This window comes from Apis mellifera, linkage group LG2, assembly GCF_003254395.2.
Source record: "Apis mellifera strain DH4 linkage group LG2, Amel_HAv3.1, whole genome shotgun sequence".
Taxonomy (NCBI): domain Eukaryota; kingdom Metazoa; phylum Arthropoda; class Insecta; order Hymenoptera; family Apidae; genus Apis; species Apis mellifera.
In genome coordinates this window covers 5,544,492-5,564,763 of record NC_037639.1, presented here as the reverse complement: position 1 = coordinate 5,564,763, position 20,272 = coordinate 5,544,492, and the positions used below count along the sequence as shown (strand labels likewise).

Sequence of the window (20,272 nt, the reverse complement as noted above, 5' to 3'; positions counted from 1 at the left end):
TCTAAAATAATGACTTTGCAAACATAATATTTCTTGATATATATAATATATATGATTTCAATATTTGACACTGATTGATTATAGTAGTAGAATTTAAATAAACGAAAATTTAATTCTGCAACAAAAAAGTTAGTAAGAATTATTCTATTGAAAAACGACGCTATCAAAAATTCATTTGTTGAATTTATTTTTTTGCTATCTTGTAAAATCATTAATTGTTCAAATATTTGAATATGCAAGAAGACTTAATATTATATAATTTGATATAAAAATTATTCATATGAATATCAATTATCACGAATATTATATTCATCTTAATGTATGCTCATTATACTCGTAAAAAGTAATATCTATATATTTATACATAATTAATTGGTTAATTTTTTAATATATTTGTACTGATGTATCGTACTGACTTTATCGACTGAGTACATTTAGTCACGGGTTATGAAGAATGATCCAGGATATATTAAAAACGTTAAAAAAATCTTATCGAATTTATTCATCGATTTCGAATAATCTTCATTTAGCAAAGTGATATAATAATGCACCAAATTGGAACGATCTAATCCAGATTAGATGTATAAGAAACTGGAAACAGTACAGAAATTACCAGTGAAAAAACATGTAATTACGTCGATTGGAGGTGGAAACAACAGAGGTAGGGGAGCGAAAGTGAACACAGGTCCAAGAATGGGCAAGAAGAGACAGGCTCCTTGAGCCTTTAGCAGAAAGTTTGACGAATTATAACGTAGGATCATCATTATCAACGTTTTTATTCAATTTGACAAATTCATCAGAGTCTATATTGATTAAGTCAACTATTCAAAAATTAACATAAAGAGAAACATATGTGAAAAATGAAAGTGCAAAAATGTGATTGTTCAATCAAGAAAAGCTTGGCTGAAAGAGTGAGATTCTCATGACGTTCCAAAGAGAGAAACGTAGCGTGTGCAAGGTTATGAGTGTGCTGTTGATGTGATCCAGTGTGTGCCAGTGATTCTCACTGACGACATGCCTGTGGTCTCTATTGCAAAAAATTTTGTATTTGCGACGACTTGGTGCATAATCAGTTACCGCGGAGCAGTTCTAACGTGAACGTGATCCGTCATCCCTGTCGCTGATTTTTGAATACCTTGTTGCATGAAATCATGACGCGAAAGCTGAGCAAGTTTTTAATACTTTTTGACAACACAAATCTTTTATATTTTCCCGGTCACTTTTTGTCCGGTCGAGTACTCATTGAATTGGATGATGAAGCTTAGTAAGTATAGAAAATATGCGAAAAATTGCACGAAATCTGACACATGTAATTCATATGTATATTTTTATGAAATTATTCTAAACTGAATAGATAAAATGAAATTATTTGTGAGATATTCAGTATAAATAAAACAAATATTTTATTATATTTATATATTTAATGATATATACGTGATTTAATGATATATAGTGATTACGAAAAATTGTTCGAAATTTGACACATATAATTCATATGTTTTTATGAAATTATTCTAAATTGAATTGATAAAATGAAATTATTTGTGAGATATTCAGTATAAATAAAACAAATATTTTATTATATTTATATATTTAATGATATATACGTGATTTAATGATATATAGTGATTACGAAAAATTGTTCGAAATTTGACACATATAATTCATATGTTTTTATGAAATTATTCTAAATTGAATTGATAAAATGAAATTATTTGTGAAATATTCACTATAAATAAAACAAATATTTTATTATATTTATATATTTAATGATATATATAGTGATTATGAAATTATAGTGAATAAATAATTCTACTTTTAAAATATTAGAGATCGTATAAAAATGTGCAATTTAAATAATTAAATATATTTAAATTTATATTAATTATGACTTTTTTCTTTATTGTAAATTTTCATAATATAAATAAAATGTTTTTAATAATATGATTAAATAAATTACACAAAATTATTTATATAGATTAATGAACATATGAATGAACATATATGTTATTTAATTTATTTTTGTTTTCTGTTCATAATTTTTATCTAATATAATAATTAATAGTAATTAATAATAATATTCCTCAAAATATTAATTTAACACAATAATTTTTAAGTTATAAAAAACTTTCTAGAAATGTAATTAATTATTTATATATATTATATTATATTATATTATATTAAAATCAAAACAAACTTTTAATTCATAGCATCCTTTTTATTAATGATACTGTATATATATATATATATATATGTATATGTATAAAACTATGTATCTTCAATTTTACTTTTAAAATTAAATTCATTTCTTTAATTTAATAATATTATAATAATTTATTTGATATATAACAGCGTTTCAGGATTGCATTTTCATGTGATTGGTGAAGGAGTGGTGCGTCTACGTAGTCAACGCGCTGAAAGAGTTTACGACAAGGAAAATTATATAGATTTTCGTATGAGATTGCTAGGCGAGCCAGGTAATGAAAAGAAATAGCATTACGGTACACCTAATGTAACTATTAAGATGAAACGGGCACAATGTAGTTCATGATGAACCTTGAATAGTAAGTCTGTGAGAAAGAATATCTTAATAGATAAATTAACACTAGTTTATATAAATACTCTATTTTATTTGATAATAAAAAAAGCTTAAATTGTAAAATTAATAAAATTAACAATCATCATTGAAATGATTGGAAATATATCTTCAAATATCTTTTAATTTATTATTTAATCAAAAAATTTTCAGTTCAATTTTTTTTAATTGTTAGAAAATAAATTAGTTTTAATTACAATTATATAAATTTTAATTTATCAATGTGATACAATTTGATTTAATAGAATAAATAAATTATTAAGATATAATTAATATTAACAGCTTGAGATAACTTTCTCAATTGTAACAAGTGAAAAAAAATAATGTATCCGTGAAAGTCGTCGAATTTCATATCTCAATACTATTGTACAAATTTTTCCTTCGTGCAAACGGCGCACCTGCAAGCCATGCGACGCATAATAATGTCAAAACTGTTCTTTTTCGTTCTCTGTTGCGTACGGCACCGGAATTCAGGAGAGGGACCGTCTTTACTATCACCAGGGATCCACAGCTTTCCATTCAAATTAGGTCTGCCCCTGGGCCTACCATCTACTTTCTTGGGTAAACATGGCTGGGTACAATATTATTGCAAAGCTGCACTTCGAGAGCCTGGCGGATTGACACATAAGAATCAGCAAGTCTTCATCGTAATGAACCCCATAGATCTGAATCTAGAACCACCAATCTTGGCAGTAAGTTTCTCTTCCTTTCTCTCTCTCTCTATGTTCCAATCTTTGCATTATGGATGATTTCGTATCTCATATTTATATATACTCTTATTAAAAAACACTAGAGTTGGATAAAGAGTAACCAGAGTACATTTATTCAATGTTTAGTCAATTATTGTTTTCACAATACTCACATCGTTGGCAACAATTATATTTATGTTTTAAAAATATTTGTTTTAAAAAGGAATTCCTGTTTTTAATACTCGGTATTGTTGTTACATTTTTTAATCAATAAAACAAAATTGAAATAAGATCTTTTAAGAAATTTTTAAAAAGATATTATTAGTGTCAGGTGATTTGGAATTATTTATATTATTTCTGAAATTATAAAAATGAAAATTTATTGCATTGAAAAATAAATATACATATATAAATGTTGATATATCTGCAAATTATGAAAAGAAACTAGAGTCTAAAATTATAATTTTTATCACTTTTAAATTCTTAAGATAAACTTATATAATAACTGTTATTTTATTTTAAAGAAATGCAATTTTATCTTTTTTAAATACTAATTTCTAAATTTAAAAATACATATTAAAATAATAATAAAATAAAAGGATCACAATATTTATGAGACAGGTACTTATATTCAAATTTATAGTCAGCATGTTTGCGCATAAGTGAACCCGTGATTCATACATTCCATTATTTTATGGTTTGGTTTGAACATCATTATTCGGCTTACGCTTTCTACGTGCAATTAGAACCCTGACACGTGCATCTTAAGTCGCGAAACATTGCCGGTCGGTTGATTTTATTGCAATTGAACGTAGCATTGCACATGTAATGATTTAATTTGCAATTTCGTTTCACGCAATACGCTAATCTATTTTCTAATCATTATTTAAAACACATGCTTTGATGAGTGAAACGAATAGTTATACATATATAGTTTTCATGTAGAGATAGAAAAACAATTTTAAAGAATATCTACAAAACCGTTTTAAAGATACATATAACTTTCCTTGTCGACAAAGATTTTGTAAAAAGAATAACTCTTCATAAAACAAATTTGCACAAATATCAACTATCATTTGAAGATTCAACAAACAGTAAAACGATATAAAACTATCTTTTTTATCATTCATCATCAAAGAAATTATATATACATTAATACAATAACATAGAAATTAGTCACAGTCAGTTTGAAATAATATTCCAAGATTCTAAATGACTTAACACTTTTATGAACATTTAAAAATCCACCACGAAAGTCGTCGGTTCTCATTAAAATGAAATAAGAAGATTTTTTCACGCACGCTTTCCTTCTTATGCATATTATTAAAAGAATTCTTGGAGAATTTTAACATAACCGAGTTCTGAATAATGGTCACCGACCTACGTAGAAAGCGATCGTGATTATTCTGTACTTTTTCCATTTCCGGTATCTTTTATTTATTTTATTTCATGCTTTATTTTTCATAAATTTCTTCTTCTTTCATAAATGATATTACAATATATATTACAATATAATTTATATTTGTTTAATCACATCCATAATAATTTAAGGAAGCAGCTTTCATTTAAACATACATTTAAGAAATTTCTTTGCGTTGTTTTGTGGGAAGTAATTCTTGTTTACGCAGCCAAATAAATATGTTCACAACATAGCAAATAACACGTAACATAAGATAATTATTACGTAGGCACATGACATTCAGCTCTGAATGCGACCGCATTGTTGATTCAATTGTATAGTCACATTCATTGCACACGCCTTGCATTGCATAATCGACAAGTCTTAAAGTGATAGTTGATAGTATCGATCTCCTTTCCCATGGAGAAATAACTGAAATTTAAGAATCTATAGATTGCTAAAGAACAAGATATTAATTTCTCTAGGAATGTCAGAAACAAAATTTTTAAATTATAATATGCAAAAACATATCATAACATATATAAAAAATTAAATAAAAATATCCAATTCTTCAAAATGTTCTTTTTTTTAATAGCAACCTGCAAGGCAAGAAATCGAACAACGAGTTGGAGTCTCTTGTGTTTCTGGTGGCCCTGTATTTTGCAGAGTGAGCCTCGACAGAGGCGGATATGTGCCTGGTGAAACTATTGGCATCTCAGCAACTGTCAGCAATCGAAGCAAAGTATATATCAAATTTCGATTCTAACTAAAATAATTTTTATCGTGCAAGTAAAATCAGCACAATATAATACTATCAAACACTTCTGAAAATTTAATTTAATAATTATAAAATTATTAAAAATATGTTATTCTTGTATTGCAAGTTTCTTGAATGCATGATCTCCTAAGCTTGATCTCATTATTTGCATCAAATTTTGTATTATCATTACAACCAATGAAATTTATATGGATAATACAATAATGATATTATAAACTACTATTATAAACAATACAACTATTATCCTCGCAAATGATGCAACATCTATATTTAAGTTTAATGAAGTTTATTTAAGTTGAAATGATTCAACAGGTAACGATGAAATCAACTAAGGCATCCTTGACCGAAACAATTCAGTACCTGTGTCGCGGTAAAGTGCTTGCAAGTGAGACACGAGAATTGGCAAGTGTTTCCAGGGGGAAAATCCGTCCTGGAGAAGGCGAGGAATGGTTGAATGAACAAATGTACGTTCCTCCTTTACCACCTACCAATCTACGGGGATGTCATCTCATCAATGTCCTTTACCACGTCTATGTGAGTAAAAGTGCCGTTATTATAATAATTATAATTACACGTAGCATAACTAATGCGTCGCACTCTTCTTGCACCAGCATTCTTTCCACAAAGAAAAAGACTCATTTACGGAAATGACTTTCTTTTTTGCGGTTCTTCTTCTTTTTCTCTATTTTTTATTTTTCTATTATGAAAGCGTTATTAGTTACGCTTAAACGTGATACATCAAAAATAATAAATCTCACTTTCGAAATTTTTCTGTGAATTTTTATTTCCAATGAAATTTTATTAGAATTATTTATATGTATATGCATATAAATATTTTATAATGCGCTGAAATAATATTCTATTTTGTACTACAGTTTATAATAAGTCCGAAGAGCTTGGATAAAGAGATTAAACTACAAATACCAATCGTCTTAGCCACTTATCCCTTGAGACAGGAAGGTGCTCCAGCTGGAACTGCACCATCGAAAAGGGGAGCACATTATCCATCAACATTGCCAATATTTCGGCCGTGGCTGGACGATAAAGCTTTTGAGATACAAGAATGAAGATTTAATTAACTTTCACTCTTGATATACAGATGTAATGCATTTTGACAAAAATCATACAAAAAATATTGCAATAATGCGATTGAAAATTTAAAAAAAATGATCTAAATCTTCGGAACAATTAATACGCTTATAACAATACTTATTTCAAATTAAACTTAATTAAGTAAATAGATGTATTTATATTTGTATAACTAAAGAGATTAAAAAAAAGCAAAGATTAAAAATATTTATATGTGACATATAGACAATATAATAACATTCCATTTTAAAATATTTGTTTCCAATTAAAATTTAAATTTAAAAGATATACGAAATGAATAACAATTTATTATAATTTTTGTTAATATCTTGTAAATGTTTATGATAATAGGAAATATTATTTACAATATTTTAATGTTTTTTTAATATTTAATAATATTTCATATATTTAAAAAATATATAATAAATATTGTAAATAATATTTTGAAAAAAAAAATGTATTAAAAGAAAGCTTGAATATATTAGTATATAAATAACTTTATTAATGCATATATTTAACTTTTGAAATTAATATTGTTAACAAATTATTTTTATTACTTAACAATTGTATAAAATAATTTTTTTATTTTATAAATTAAACATGATAAGCTAATGTGATTGCCATATTTATACAAAATAAATATGACTTATCAAAAAAAAACATTATATATAAAAAATAGCTGTAATTATAACGAAAGAAAAAAATAATGTATTAATAGTAAATTATTATTACTTTTAAGTTTCAATTTCTCCTTTTAATTTTTCCAAAACTTTTTCCACTGATATTCCAGATACTACTACAATCTTTTGTCTACTTTTAGATCCCTATAAAAAATAACGTTTAAATTAAAAACAAAATTAAAAAGAAAATTTAAATAATAAATATTGAACTAACTCTATCTAACGTTACATCGGACTTTCTCATTCCCAATACGGATGCTAAGTATTTCACGAGTTCCGTATTTGCTTCACCTTCAACTGGAGGTGCGGATATTGCGACGCCTACTGCATCTTCAGAAATATCTATAAAGAAATTACATTTTTTATATGTATATATATCTGATTTTATTTTTAACATTGTTTCTATTTTAAAAATTGTAATAAATCATCACCTGTTATATTATTATGTTTCGCACCAGGTTTTGCTTGTATTTTTATCGTAACATTTCCATTTTTATCTACACTTATAGGTCCTTTAGCTTCCTATCAAAATTTATCTATTCACTATAATTATATATTAAGAAATATAATATAGTATATATAATATATATAGTATATAATTTCAAATTTTAATCACATATTTATTTAAAATATATTTTCGATATTAATCGCATATTATTTTATATTATTAAAATGTTTAATAATATTTATATATTTCTCATTTAAATTAAATAAAAATATATGTATATATCATTATTATAAATTCGAAAAAAATGCTAATTTTTTTAACAAATCTAGTGAATTGCAAATATAATGTTGCCATTCTTGAATTCGCAAACGACATCTAGTAGTATTAAATATAAGTAAAAAGTGTATGATAGAGAAAATGTCATGTTATTTTCTTAATAGGTGATCAAATCTCGATCACTTATCAAATTTTGATTCTCGCAGCCGGAAACGGTAAGATATGATTTCTGCTATTCACTGACCTCATTAACTGTAGCTTTTTGATTTTTTCCAGTTTTCTTTGATCCTTGTTTCGACATTTCACGAATATTTGTAAAATATTGCAAAAATTTTCCGTATAGATATGTACTTCTAGAGTAATACGTCATCTATAATTTATAAATCACTTGAACCATATTTTAATTTTAATTAATTGTAACTAAAATTGATTTCGATAATTCTCTAACCTCAATAGCTCTGGCTAACTAGTACGTCTGCGCACGTGTAGCAATACTGCCAACTAAATCATAGTAAAATACTTTTTTACCGCGAATTTTTAAGATATTTGATTTTGTAAATTTTTTTTATTTAGATTTAACATTGCGAATAATATTATAATTTATACTATTATTATAACTAAATAGATAATAATTAGATAATAATAGAAACTTTATCAATGAATTATATTTATAATAAAATTTATAGGTCAATATGCCCAAAAAATTCGTTGGTGAAAATAGCAAAGCTGTCGCTGCTCGGGCGAGAAAAGCAGCGGCAAAAGAGGCTGAGAATACAAAGAAAGCGCTTGAAGCAGAAGAAAAAGCTTGGCAAGATGACGATAAACAATTATTGAAAAAAAAACAAAAACAGGTATATGAATATTTATTTATTTTTATTGATTATACATCTTTATTATTTTTAAGTATTTTGAGAAATTTATTTTCATAGTAATTTATAATTCATTTTACAGGAAGAACTTGAAAAGAAACGTCAACAACAATTAGAAAAAAAAGCAGAAGTGAAAGCTCTACTTGAAAAGGAAATGGCAAATATAAAAGTGGGTGGTAAACAACCTGCAGCTAAAGTAACTAGAGCAGAAATAGTTGCTGCAACAGAAAAACGGAATCAAGCAGCAATGAAAAAAAGAGAAGAAGAAAAACCAATTGAAGAGAATTTGAATAGGTTAACAATTGAAGGTGAAACTGCTCATGGTATAGATGAAGCTTTATCTGTTTTAAGGTAAGATTGATTATTATATTAATTTTTTTGAATAATAGTATTTATATTATACCATTAAAAGTACCTTATTATTATTTTACTCTTTTATAGTTCAAAAGAAACAGAAATTGATCGTCACCCAGAAAAACGTGTAAAGGCTGCATATGCTAGTTTTGAAGAAAGAATGATGCCTATTATTAAAGAACAAAATCCTACTCTGAGGTTAAGTCAATTAAAACAAATATTAAAAAAGGAATGGATGAAATCTCCGGAAAATCCACTCAATCAAAAATTACTTTTAAATCGTTGATATTAAATGGTGTTTGACGGAATATAAACACGCATACGACTGATTAGGTTCGAAAGAACACGTGAAATGAGACTCATAAATGTAATCATGAACGAATCAAATATCTGTACACAATTTTATTGTAAACGAATAAGTTATACTCCCGGTAGAATACATAAAATAAGACTATATAAATCATCTTTGGTATAACTTATACGCTACTACATAGCCTCTACATTGTATATTACAATTTCATTTACAAACAAATCTTTAAATCCGAAAATTCAAAGAAAACAGGTTAACAATCGTGTACACGTTTTGGCACAGTTACTCTGCAGACTTATACAACTTTACAGATACGAGTATCTTATCGGTATTTTTTCATTTACAATATTAGACAAATATTTATAAAAAAATAATTATACGAAAACTTGGTTACTTCATTTCAATTGTATAAAATAGAATTCTATACAAACAAATTTTCACCAATGTGAAATATAGATTATGTACAATAGATCTTAATCTTTTTTTATTTCGATGATTCGGCAGATTAAGCATAAGGCACCATAACTTCTTTCTTCTTCATATGTAATGAGTGAAATACCCGTACTAAGAACTTGATTTAAATTTAATCTTATATAATAACATCTGGTCCACGAACTCTTTTTTGTAAACATACTTATTTAATTATTTTATCGCTACCATTTCTTATTTTTCCACAAATCTATAAAACAATGTATCATATGATTGACTTTCTCTGGGCAATCAGTCATAGGTATATGGCCAGCAGTTGGAATCGCTTCGAGGAAAACTTTCACCATGGTCTAAAATATAAAACATAACAATTAGAATTAATACTAAAAAAAGAAATAAAAATTATTTTTAGATTATCACTGTTATATTATACGTCTTGAGAGAGTCGAAACTTTAAACATCTGCAATCTAAGATAAATATTTTAAAATTAATAAAAGTATTGAAAAAAATTTTAAATGTGAAATTTTAATAATTATATGTAACTCAAATTGTTTCGAATGTTACGGAAGAATTGAATATTGTAAAAAAATCAATTTATGTAAATTAATTGTAAATATGTTTCTTTTATTCTTATTTCTTTTTTATATTAATTATGAATTTTATTATTTTTTTTCTATTCCTTCTCAAACACTTAAAACAATTTGAACTATTTGTTTCTTTAAATTCTCGATTGAAAATTGAGTTTCGGCTCCATATTTCAAGATATTCGAATATTCAAGATTATGTTGACAATATTACAACATACCCTTTCCATTTGGCATTCCTGCACGAGCGACACTTTGTTATCCCTTAAGCCATGTATGAGAAGTGTCGGCGTGCATATCCTTCTATGGAACACGTAGTCTCCTTCCGGCCAAACCATGCCGTCCAAAACGTATTTCATGTGCGAAGGCCATTGTTCAGATGGTTCGGGGCCACAATAAGGGTGCTGACGACCCCTTGCAGAATATAATATATCTCTGTGAAGGCCACACATTAAAAAAGGCGCCAGGACAGCTCTGAGACAACAGTGGCCAGCACTTTCAGTACTAGGTGCTGCTAAAGGAGTTGGACCACCTCCTGATATCAGGACTAGTTGATGAATACTACTGTCGTATTTACAGGCCAAAGCAGCCGCAAAACTGCATCTGTAATGAATAAAAAATTATGCAACAACTGTTTCATTTTTGCATATATTATACTCTTTCTATATTGATAATATATTGATAATATGTATTTTATTTTTATCAAAATTATCATATTTTCTTTGATTTGATCTTGATCATAGTCTAGCTTTCTTAATTGAGTTTTATTTATGTTTTATACATAAAATATTGTATATAAAATAAATTGATTTATTAAGATTTATTAGATTTGAAAACTAAAATGTATAATATTGTTCATCTTTTACAGAGAAATAATTTTAAAATTTAATTAATTAAATTGTAAAAACTTTTTTTATGAATTCCGAAAGTAAATATACTTTCTTATTCAATTAAAATATAATTATCAATATAAATAATTAATTAAAAAATTATATTTAACTAATTAACAAATAATTATCATTATTATTTACATATTATTTACACCGAATTATATATAATTATGCAAATATTATTTTATTTCAAAAACAAATATTATTTAATCTCAGCTTATCTCAAATTGTATTCCTTAATCTCTTGTCTTATTAAATCTTATAATATTGAATCAACATTTGTGATAGATTATAGTTCAATAAATAATAACTGTTTTCTTAAAAAGATCTCATTTTAAGTAGAGACATTATTACTTTGAATTTTTAAATAAAATAAGCCTAAAGATAATATTAAAAAAATAAAAAAAATATCGAAGAAATTAAAAATTACAATTTGCAATTTTATAAAATTTATAAATAAATAAACAAAAATACTAATATAATAAATTAATTCATTACTGTTGAAAATTAGCATGAAAACTCTACATGCAATTCTTTATCGATAGTTTTTAATAGTTTTTCGAAAAACTCATTAATAAATTCTAGAAATCTCTTTTATTCTATCGCATGCTTTTCCTTGTATAATTCATACTCGCAAACTCATTTATTGTGATCTTAACTGATTGTCGCAATCTATGTAGGATACAAATGTTAATTTTTATAACAAAATGGCTATTAAACTGTATATACATGGTTTGTGGACTCAGCCTACACGTTGTGTTGCAATGTGTCGCGCAGATGATTATCCAGATAATAGAACATACTTCGTTATTACGGCATCGTCTTGTGTGTAGGACTTGATTGTGAGCTGAATAACCGTATTCATTAACGATTTACATATTAAAAAAAAATCAAGAGACTTTCGTAAAATATGAATAAAATCATTAGGAAATTATTGCATCGTTCTTTGTTGTACTTGAGTATATATTGAACCATCAGCAGTTTCTTTTTTTAAGTTCTGGAAATTTAAGTATATATGTAAATTAAGATCCAAACTTAATGTAGATATTAAAAAATAGAAGAATCTAAGAATATAAGAAAAAAATACTATAAGAATAGTTGTTGCAAAATATTCAATTATAGATGATACAAGATACAAGATAAAAGGTTCTGATTAAAGTAATGCTTTTCACTATCAGCAAAATATCATTAAAAAAAGAATGCAAAGGAATAAAATTGTTTACATGCTCTTTTAATACAAATTATTAGATGCGTTTCATGTGAATCTCTGACAGATACCGTCTCGCAGATTTACGAGTAATGTCCAGATAAGATACAAGCGATATGCATGCCATATGTTGCAATTTGCAAATCTTTTCCTGCTTTTTTTCACTCTTCTTTCCTTCCCCTATCGCCAAGAACTGAGAACAAAATATCATTAATAAAATATGAATATAATTTAATATCAAGCGAAGATTAAGCTTGGATGATTATTTTCTAATTTCAAAATCGTTAAAGATCAAATGATATGAAATGTACATCGCAAAATTTGTAATTCAAATGATTTTGCATCTGCTTCAACACGAGTTGATCTATATTTAAAAGTAAAATTATGAATTATGTTAAATATCAATATCTAATTTGTACTACTTTCTTTAATTAAAATATCTCGTTTAGCATTTATTGCATTTCTCAAAATACATTGAAATATATTTAAATTCTTACCAATACTTTAAAAAGTTAAAAAGTCGTATTTTTTTAGAAATTCAGTTTTCTTGTAGTATCTCGAAATGCTACGGAGAATATTTTAAATAAAGAGATCTTAAATCTCGAATAAAAAGATCCAATCTCCATTCTTTTGTCCCACGATATTTCTTTCAATGTATTTATTCCAGTAACTAAAAACATTTGACGCTCGACAGAATTCGACTCTTCGCCTCTTCTATCAACTTATACACATCGCGCAGAGGATAAATTGCAAAATGCTCTCAAGAGGAAGAATGATCGAATCACAAAAAGCAAGTTTAAGTATGAAGATACGGCGTACAAAGTAAAACGTTCAGATGTTCCAAAGGGGACGTAAAAATAAATCGATCACCCTTGCGAATTTGAAGAACTCGTGGAACGCGGATTAAATACGCGTTCAGGTTTGCCCATTAGCCATTTTGCGCGGGTAAACGCGTGCAACCGATCGGATTGGACGCGCAAACGATTCAAACGTCAAGGAATTTTATAATCATCGAAGAGATATCCGATAAGGAAATGTGGTATCTTGTATATATCCCCCGTAATTACGATGCATCGGATACTTTTAAATGGTCCAAGATAAGTTATGCGATTATGGGCCACGTTTTCTACTAGTCATGATCAAATAATTTTATAATGGTAATGAACGAGGACACAACTGAGGTCATTCGCATTCCTCCGGAGTTCAATTATTATTATTAAAGGCGGAATCAAGTGTACGATTGACCTTTGTTCGATTTCAATTGTCAATCGATCTTTTTCTCTTTTTCTTCGTCGAGAAATTTCGATATATATTCGTATTATTCTTTTTTTTAATTACAATCGATAAAGTAAGAAGAGATAAAATATGAAATTCCTTAAGTTTCAAAATATCTACGTGAAATATCCGATAAAATATTTAGCAAATGAATAATTTCTGTTCAAATTCAATTCTTTCGGCTTATCTCTTGGAATTAGTTTTTATTTATTTTAATTTTTTCTTATTTGATAATTATAAAATGATCGCTTAAAGGTGTTACTAAGACGGTACTGATGACTTCGACCATGAAATGATTTCGTTCGTAACAAGTGAATGCACGCGACAATTGTCTGTTATTCAGGGACACTGTATGCCTATTTATACTAACTAATAGCAATATCATGTGATTCATAGCTTGAATATATTAGAATTTAATTCATAATTCTCTATAAGTGAAATAGACTAGAAATAACTCTATTTTTTCTTTTTTTTTTATTCCAATTCAAGGGAAAAATTATCGAATAAGAAATAATGAAAATGGAATTACATGCTCGTATCGTGCAAACACTTTCTTCACTAAAAAATAAGCAAAATATATCAAATCACTACAACATTATTTTCTCTAAAAAAAAAAAAATGAAATAATTACCCATAATTGTGTGCAACCAGGACACATTTCTGGCCAGGTTTGAATGCATAATGACACAATATAGTATCCAAATCCTTAAGCAGCTTGTTAAAATGATAATCCCTGGATCGATCAGGTGCCGAGCTCATTCCGTGTCCCAACATATCAGGCGCGATGCATGGATAGCCCAAAGAGGAGAAATATCGAAGCTGATGCTCGAAGATATCCGCCGACGATCCAAATCCGTGCAGGAACACGATCATCGGTTTCCGATTCCTTCGAAACGTGATCAGATCCCGGGGATTTTGCTCGTAACAGGTCGAAGTGGCGTTTTCCTCGATGTTCGGCCACGTCTTCCTGTAATCCTCGAGCTCGATGGACGCGGCTTCCCTCTTCATCTCGAACGTGCCCATTTTCTCGTTCCAGCTGCACTTTTCCAAAGAGCGTCGGTCAGCCTCGTCGATCGGATTCGCGGTGAACTTTTCCCGCAGCATCGCGATCGCGTTACCCTTTTTGGCCCCGAAGGACGACTCGTCGCCGCTGCCCTTGAATTCCAGCCGCAGTTTCTCGAAACTGGGCTCGTTAACAGTTTCCCCCAGCTCCTTCAGATCCACCGCGGCATCCACGCCAGCACTCTCGAGATTATCCGTCGAGATATCGATTCCACCGCTGGTCTGAACGCTCGAATCCTGAGGCTCGCTCCTTTCCGCATCATTCTTCCCGGTGACCTCCGATCTCCCGGTGCCTTGATCGTTGCTCAGCTGCTCGCCACTTCTTGGAATCACCATCTCGCCCGTTCTCTTTGTCGGCTGGCCCTGAGCATAGCTCCCCTGGCCATCTGTACTCAAGTCCTCCCAACTGTTCCTCAAAGCCGTTCTACCGAGTTTCTCGTCGATGATCTTCAACAAGGATTGCTCCAGGCTCGGCTCCTGATCCGGTTGGAACTCGATCGTTTCTACGCTGTTTATACCCGAATCGATACAATCCAGTTGCTCCAGAGTGACTTCCGTGCCGCCGATCGATCGTCTCAAATAGAAATCCAATGAATCAGGATCGCTGGTCGATCCGATGAATCCACGGTTCACGTATCCCTCGTTACCGCCGTTCAACGCCTCGCTCTTTCCCGCCGATCCCTCCTCCTCCTCCTCCTCGTTCCTCTTGATCCTCTCTGGATGAAACGAGAAACTGATATCGTTGAACGATTCCTCGTTGCCACAGGACTCCTCGTTTATCGATCTCACATTCGTGTCCTCCTTATCCTCGTTCGATCGCCGCAACGTCAAACAATCGTTCCTTTTCTTAGAGCTTCTTACATCCTTGATAAGCGTGTCGCCCGCCCCTGCGACATACTTCACCGTATCATCCAATATCTCCTCGAGCAATACGTTGATATACTTCTCCAGATCCTTCACGATTTTATTTTTGATCGTTTGTTCTTCCGCCTGTTCGTCCTTCGTATCGTTAATCACGTTCGTCATACTCTTTTCCTCCACTTTGGTCGGCTCGTTCTCGGGATCGGCGACCTGCAACTTCTGCAAATTCACCGATACTCTTTGCTCGAGCTCCTCTATCGCGCGCTCGTTTTTATCTGCCTCGCAAAGGCTAGTTCTAATCCTATTCAATTCGTCGGAAATGATCTGTTCCTCGGCTGTGCTCGCACGTTTCGATTGTCGAAACGAGCATCTGCAGTTTCCGGACGAATGAGGCCTTCTGGACCAACGGGTGAAGAAATTGTCGATGATGGATTCCGGCCTCTCGTTGGTGTTCTCGTAATACCATCCACTTTTCAACGTCGGTTTAAGAATCCTCAAAGTTCGCCGTGGTCCGACGTTAAAGAAATCACAATCGGGAAGCTCCACCTTACCTGGACCTACTCGATTCCTGTTCTTCCAGTATTCGAAGAATTTCGCGTACCAAGGAGATCCTGGTATCGTTTCCTCTCCATCCGTAGCCATGTTTCGTATATGAATTTGTTGTCTTTCGAGATCATAAAGATTGGTCGAATATTTTCTAATATAAAATGTATTGCAATAAAATTCTTCGTTGTGCGATTTTTAAAAAATCTTTAATAATTAATTGATAGTCGTTTGATAGTTGAAAAATTTATTATACAGATATTCTTCTTGATTGTTTGATTTTTGCAATTTGCATCTTTCCAACACGTTCCAACCTGACTCACAATATTGTTTCTTTATTGATAAAGATGATTTTTTAACCATTGAATATCGCAATAATGAAAAAGTAATGTAAATGTTTACTTACATTACTTTACAATGCGGTCTCAGTTTAAAATATGTAATTTACTATTCATTCCTATGAATTATTATATAAAAGTTATATAAAAAAACATAGAAAAACAAAGTCTTCTTTGTAGTTTTTCTAATTTATAAATTACAAAAATATGATCTAGTCAATGTCTACGTTTCTATTCTATAATACAATGAACAGTTGTTCCTTTTTCCTTAAAATGAGATTTTTATTTGTCTAATGACTCAGTCTTTTTACTCGGTACAATAGATACTTATCTTCAAAGTATTAAATCAAAAAAAATTACATGGAATGATGGAAGAATCTTTTATATGAACTCTAACTTTCCTCCATTCAATTCTCATTGGCATATTCTTTGTAAAAAATAAATTTTTGTCCATAGAGAGCGAAGAATATTCTAACAGATTCCAAACTTCGTTTTTCTTTACTTGCCTTCCCGTTCTGATCGTTCTTTTTCCTTTTTAAATATATGCGTCTCGTGACTTGTTCTCGTCGCCTTTAATGAATTCGTTCAATTTTTTCCTGCCAACTCGATCGTTCTATCGGGTTGCTTGCTCGCAGCCTTGCAACACTTTTCCTGCAATTCTTGCAACCGTTGCTCGGTCAAACACGATTTCCCCGAGAAAAACGAAAGTAACATTTCTCGCTGCTCTTCGTGTTAAGTAGTTTATGGCTCGCTGATTTGCCGATGGATCGTACCACCATCGAAATAGCTAATTGCTATATCTGATGTTTCAACCTGTGAATAATAAGATTAATTAGATGATCGAATATGGATCATATATTTATAAATAATAATATGTATTATTGATATACTTCAATTAATAATTAATAATTAAAATATTAATCAATAAGTTAATGTATTTCAAAAAAGATATTTAAATCTTAAGAGGATTAACTTTTTTTAAAGGAACTTTTTCTTTATATTAAATTATTTAAAAATTATTTGTTTGATATTTACACGATATTCACGATATATGTTGGACATCTGTTTGAATATCATGTAAAAATTAAAATAAATTAAAATAAAATTGATTTTCTTATCTATCTTTTAATCTGTGAAATTATTATATATAAAAAACGATCAAGTAATTAAACGATACGTATTATTCATCTATTAATTTTTCAATAATTATTACAGTGATTGATTAATAATTTTCAATAATGATATTGTTCTAATACTGTTTCCTGTACTTTCATTTATATAGATAATTCTTCTCTCAAACAAAATAATTGCAATGCTCATCGTTTTAATTTGCAAACGATGAGGCAGCCAATTGTTAAATTACATTTTAATATTGTTAAATTTTAATGTGCATAACAAATGCACGATTCACGAATGAATGAAGCAATAATGAAATAATAGAATCAATGATATATCTCTGTAAACGTGAATTCTTTTTGTAAATTCTTTATAAAGTATATCTAACAAAATAATATATTGGAGTTTAATCAAAAGAATTGCTGGATAAAAATTTTATAAGATTTTTGAAACTTTGATAAATCATTTTTATATATTATTTTTTATATTTATATTATTTAATATATGGTAATTTTTCTTATTAAAAATAAATTTTTAATTAATAAATAATAATAAAATTTAAAAAACATATCCACTATAAATTAATAGAAAGTAAATATTTAATTTTATACAGGAGTAAAAATAAAAATGATGTGAATTTACGTCAGCGACTGAGAATATGTTAATTAACCAATATAACGTATAATATGTACATAACATATTTCTATTAAAATTAATATTGTATTATTCGTTTAATTTTAATTATAAATATATTTGAAAAATTATAATTCTTTCTAAATCTTATTTTATGTTGATGATTTAATATTTAAATATAATTTTATCCAAAATAAGTTCATAATAAATTAAAAATTTTTTTAAAAATTGACATTAAAAAGCTGAGAAATGAATATTGTTGTTGAAAACTATTGTTTTCAAGAAGAACTATTTTTCATAGAAAAATTATATCCAGAATCTCTCTCTATATATATTTATTAGAATATCTTTACATATTATATATTTCTGGATAATTTTTATTATCATAGTAATAAAAATCGTATATAATATTGTTTATTTTAAATAAATAGTAAAAAAAACATACAAATTAACATGAAATAAAATGCAGAAAAATTTATATAGAATAAGGAAACAAATACTGAAGATTAAAAAATCGAATCATGAAAAAAACGTTTGGAAAATAAAAAAAAGACGAATTAACTTTCGAATAAAACTTTCGAAAAATAATCGCAACCATTAATATCCATAATAAATATATTTATTATTATTGTTCATTATTATTTTTTTTAAAGATATATTTATAAGTAAATAGATAATATTTGTTCACAATTTTTCAATTATCATAATTCATATTTCCCGCGTAACATAAAAACAAGAATTTCTAAAAAAGATCTAGGAATTTTAGATATTCTGGGAACTTTTTTAGATATTCTGATCAGGTTTTTATATATGTTATATAGCATTGCGATGTAATGTCTTAATTTAAATATTAAATTAAATATCTTTTACCAAAATTAGTAGAAATTAGTGCAGAAAAAAGTGCAGTGCATATACTTTTTAATTATTTCCATAGGAGTGAGAATATATTTCGATACTTCATATTTGCTATCTTTAATATAATTATGTCTACATTATGCAGATAGTATAAATAAATTAATTTTCTGCGTATTAAAGTTATCGAATTATGGCCATTAGATTGTTCAACATCTAGAAAAATTCTTTGAAAGTAACCAAGCGCATATATATGCGTTTAAAAAAAAATATTGATTTAAATATAAGAAATATAATCGAAGTATCTATGAATAATTTGCATTTTTACAATTATATTATTATAAATTATAAGTAAAATTCAGTTTTCTGTTTTACTAAAAATTTTTTATTTTTTGATAATACTTAGTGAATAATTATCAAAAATATTAGTTCTTATTTTAGAAAATTTTTAAAATCTAATTGTAATCTAATCCAAATCTAATCTAACTTAACCACAATTTATTTCAAAACTTTAATTTAAACTCAAATTCAATATTAATTATGTACAGACTTGTGATTTATTGTTTAATAAATGCGTATTAAAAAGAATTTTAGATAATTTCTTAAATAAAAAATAATTTTCACATCAAAAATGATATTCGACTCGTAAAGTACTATAAATAATGCGCATAAATCAAAAAATTTTAATTTTCCAAAATAAAATAAATTTTAAAAAATCTATATTAATTTAAATACTAGAAAATAATTACAAATATTGAATTTTTAACAACTTTTTTTACTTTATTATAATTGGATCGTAAATTAATGAATAATATTCAGTTTTCTATTCGGATATAGAAGCTCGATATTGACTCATACGAAATTTTTCAAGGAAAATGTTTCAAAAATTCAAAAAATTCAACTATTAAATATATTATTTGCATTAGTATAAAAATATACAATATTCATTTGATGCTCAATCCGTAAATAAATTTCTTTATTATACTTGCCTTT

At 28.0% G+C, this 20,272-nt stretch overlaps 4 protein-coding genes across 4 annotated transcripts; 2 read left to right on the top strand and 2 right to left on the bottom strand.

The window, feature by feature from the left end:
• The first annotated feature begins 458 nt into the window (after positions 1-458).
• Positions 459-7,163, top strand: LOC410896 (arrestin domain-containing protein 4). The gene is made up of 6 exons (XM_394372.7): positions 459-1,264; positions 2,353-2,477; positions 3,071-3,288; positions 5,280-5,426; positions 5,775-5,996; positions 6,338-7,163. Exons 1-6 carry the CDS (start codon positions 1,152-1,154, stop codon positions 6,527-6,529), a joined length of 1,017 nt encoding a protein of 338 aa, XP_394372.2. The 5' UTR covers positions 459-1,151; the 3' UTR covers positions 6,530-7,163.
• Positions 7,163-8,455, bottom strand: LOC408713 (UPF0235 protein C15orf40 homolog). Its single transcript, XM_026446438.1, has 5 exons — positions 8,404-8,455; positions 8,200-8,325; positions 7,663-7,753; positions 7,446-7,573; positions 7,163-7,375 (listed from the first exon to the last, which is right to left on the bottom strand). Exons 2-5 carry the CDS (start codon positions 8,323-8,325, stop codon positions 7,286-7,288), a joined length of 435 nt encoding a protein of 144 aa, XP_026302223.1. The 5' UTR covers positions 8,404-8,455; the 3' UTR covers positions 7,163-7,285.
• Positions 8,027-9,957, top strand: LOC410897 (coiled-coil domain-containing protein 124). The gene is made up of 4 exons (XM_394373.5): positions 8,027-8,170; positions 8,642-8,806; positions 8,907-9,175; positions 9,266-9,957. Exons 2-4 carry the CDS (start codon positions 8,648-8,650, stop codon positions 9,462-9,464), a joined length of 627 nt encoding a protein of 208 aa, XP_394373.1. The 5' UTR covers positions 8,027-8,170; positions 8,642-8,647; the 3' UTR covers positions 9,465-9,957.
• LOC100576249 lies at positions 9,566-17,487 on the bottom strand. Its single transcript, XM_016910921.2, has 3 exons — positions 14,506-17,487; positions 10,724-11,105; positions 9,566-10,267 (listed from the first exon to the last, which is right to left on the bottom strand). The coding sequence occupies exons 1-3, from the start codon at positions 16,437-16,439 to the stop codon at positions 10,142-10,144; spliced, it is 2,442 nt and encodes an 813-aa protein (XP_016766410.2). The 5' UTR covers positions 16,440-17,487; the 3' UTR covers positions 9,566-10,141.
• Between the last annotated feature and the right edge of the window lie 2,785 nt (positions 17,488-20,272).

Bases quoted from the DNA above. Each gene is read 5' to 3' on its own strand.
- LOC408713 (XM_026446438.1), bottom strand. From the start codon at position 8,325: ATGACGTATTACTCTAGAAGTACATATCTATACGGAAAATTTTTGCAA. The intron at 7,754-8,199 runs GTCAGTGAATAG...AAATTTTGATAG, and splicing joins AAAAAGCTACAGTTAATGAG to GAAGCTAAAGGACCTATAAG. The intron at 7,574-7,662 runs GTGATGATTTAT...ATTTCTTTATAG, and splicing joins GAAACATAATAATATAACAG to ATATTTCTGAAGATGCAGTA.
- LOC100576249 (XM_016910921.2), bottom strand. From the start codon at position 16,439: ATGGCTACGGATGGAGAGGAAACGATACCAGGATCTCCTTGGTACGCG. The intron at 11,106-14,505 runs GTAATTATTTCA...TATTCATTACAG, and splicing joins CTGGTTGCACACAATTATGG to ATGCAGTTTTGCGGCTGCTT. The intron at 10,268-10,723 runs GTATGTTGTAAT...TTTATATTTTAG, and splicing joins AGGAATGCCAAATGGAAAGG to ACCATGGTGAAAGTTTTCCT.
- LOC410897 (XM_394373.5), top strand. From the start codon at position 8,648: ATGCCCAAAAAATTCGTTGGTGAAAATAGCAAAGCTGTCGCTGCTCGG. The intron at 8,807-8,906 runs GTATATGAATAT...TTCATTTTACAG, and splicing joins TGAAAAAAAAACAAAAACAG to GAAGAACTTGAAAAGAAACG. The intron at 9,176-9,265 runs GTAAGATTGATT...ACTCTTTTATAG, and splicing joins GAAGCTTTATCTGTTTTAAG to TTCAAAAGAAACAGAAATTG.
- LOC410896 (XM_394372.7), top strand. From the start codon at position 1,152: ATGACGCGAAAGCTGAGCAAGTTTTTAATACTTTTTGACAACACAAAT. The intron at 1,265-2,352 runs GTAAGTATAGAA...GATATATAACAG, and splicing joins GAATTGGATGATGAAGCTTA to CGTTTCAGGATTGCATTTTC. The intron at 5,427-5,774 runs GTATATATCAAA...ATGATTCAACAG, and splicing joins CTGTCAGCAATCGAAGCAAA to GTAACGATGAAATCAACTAA.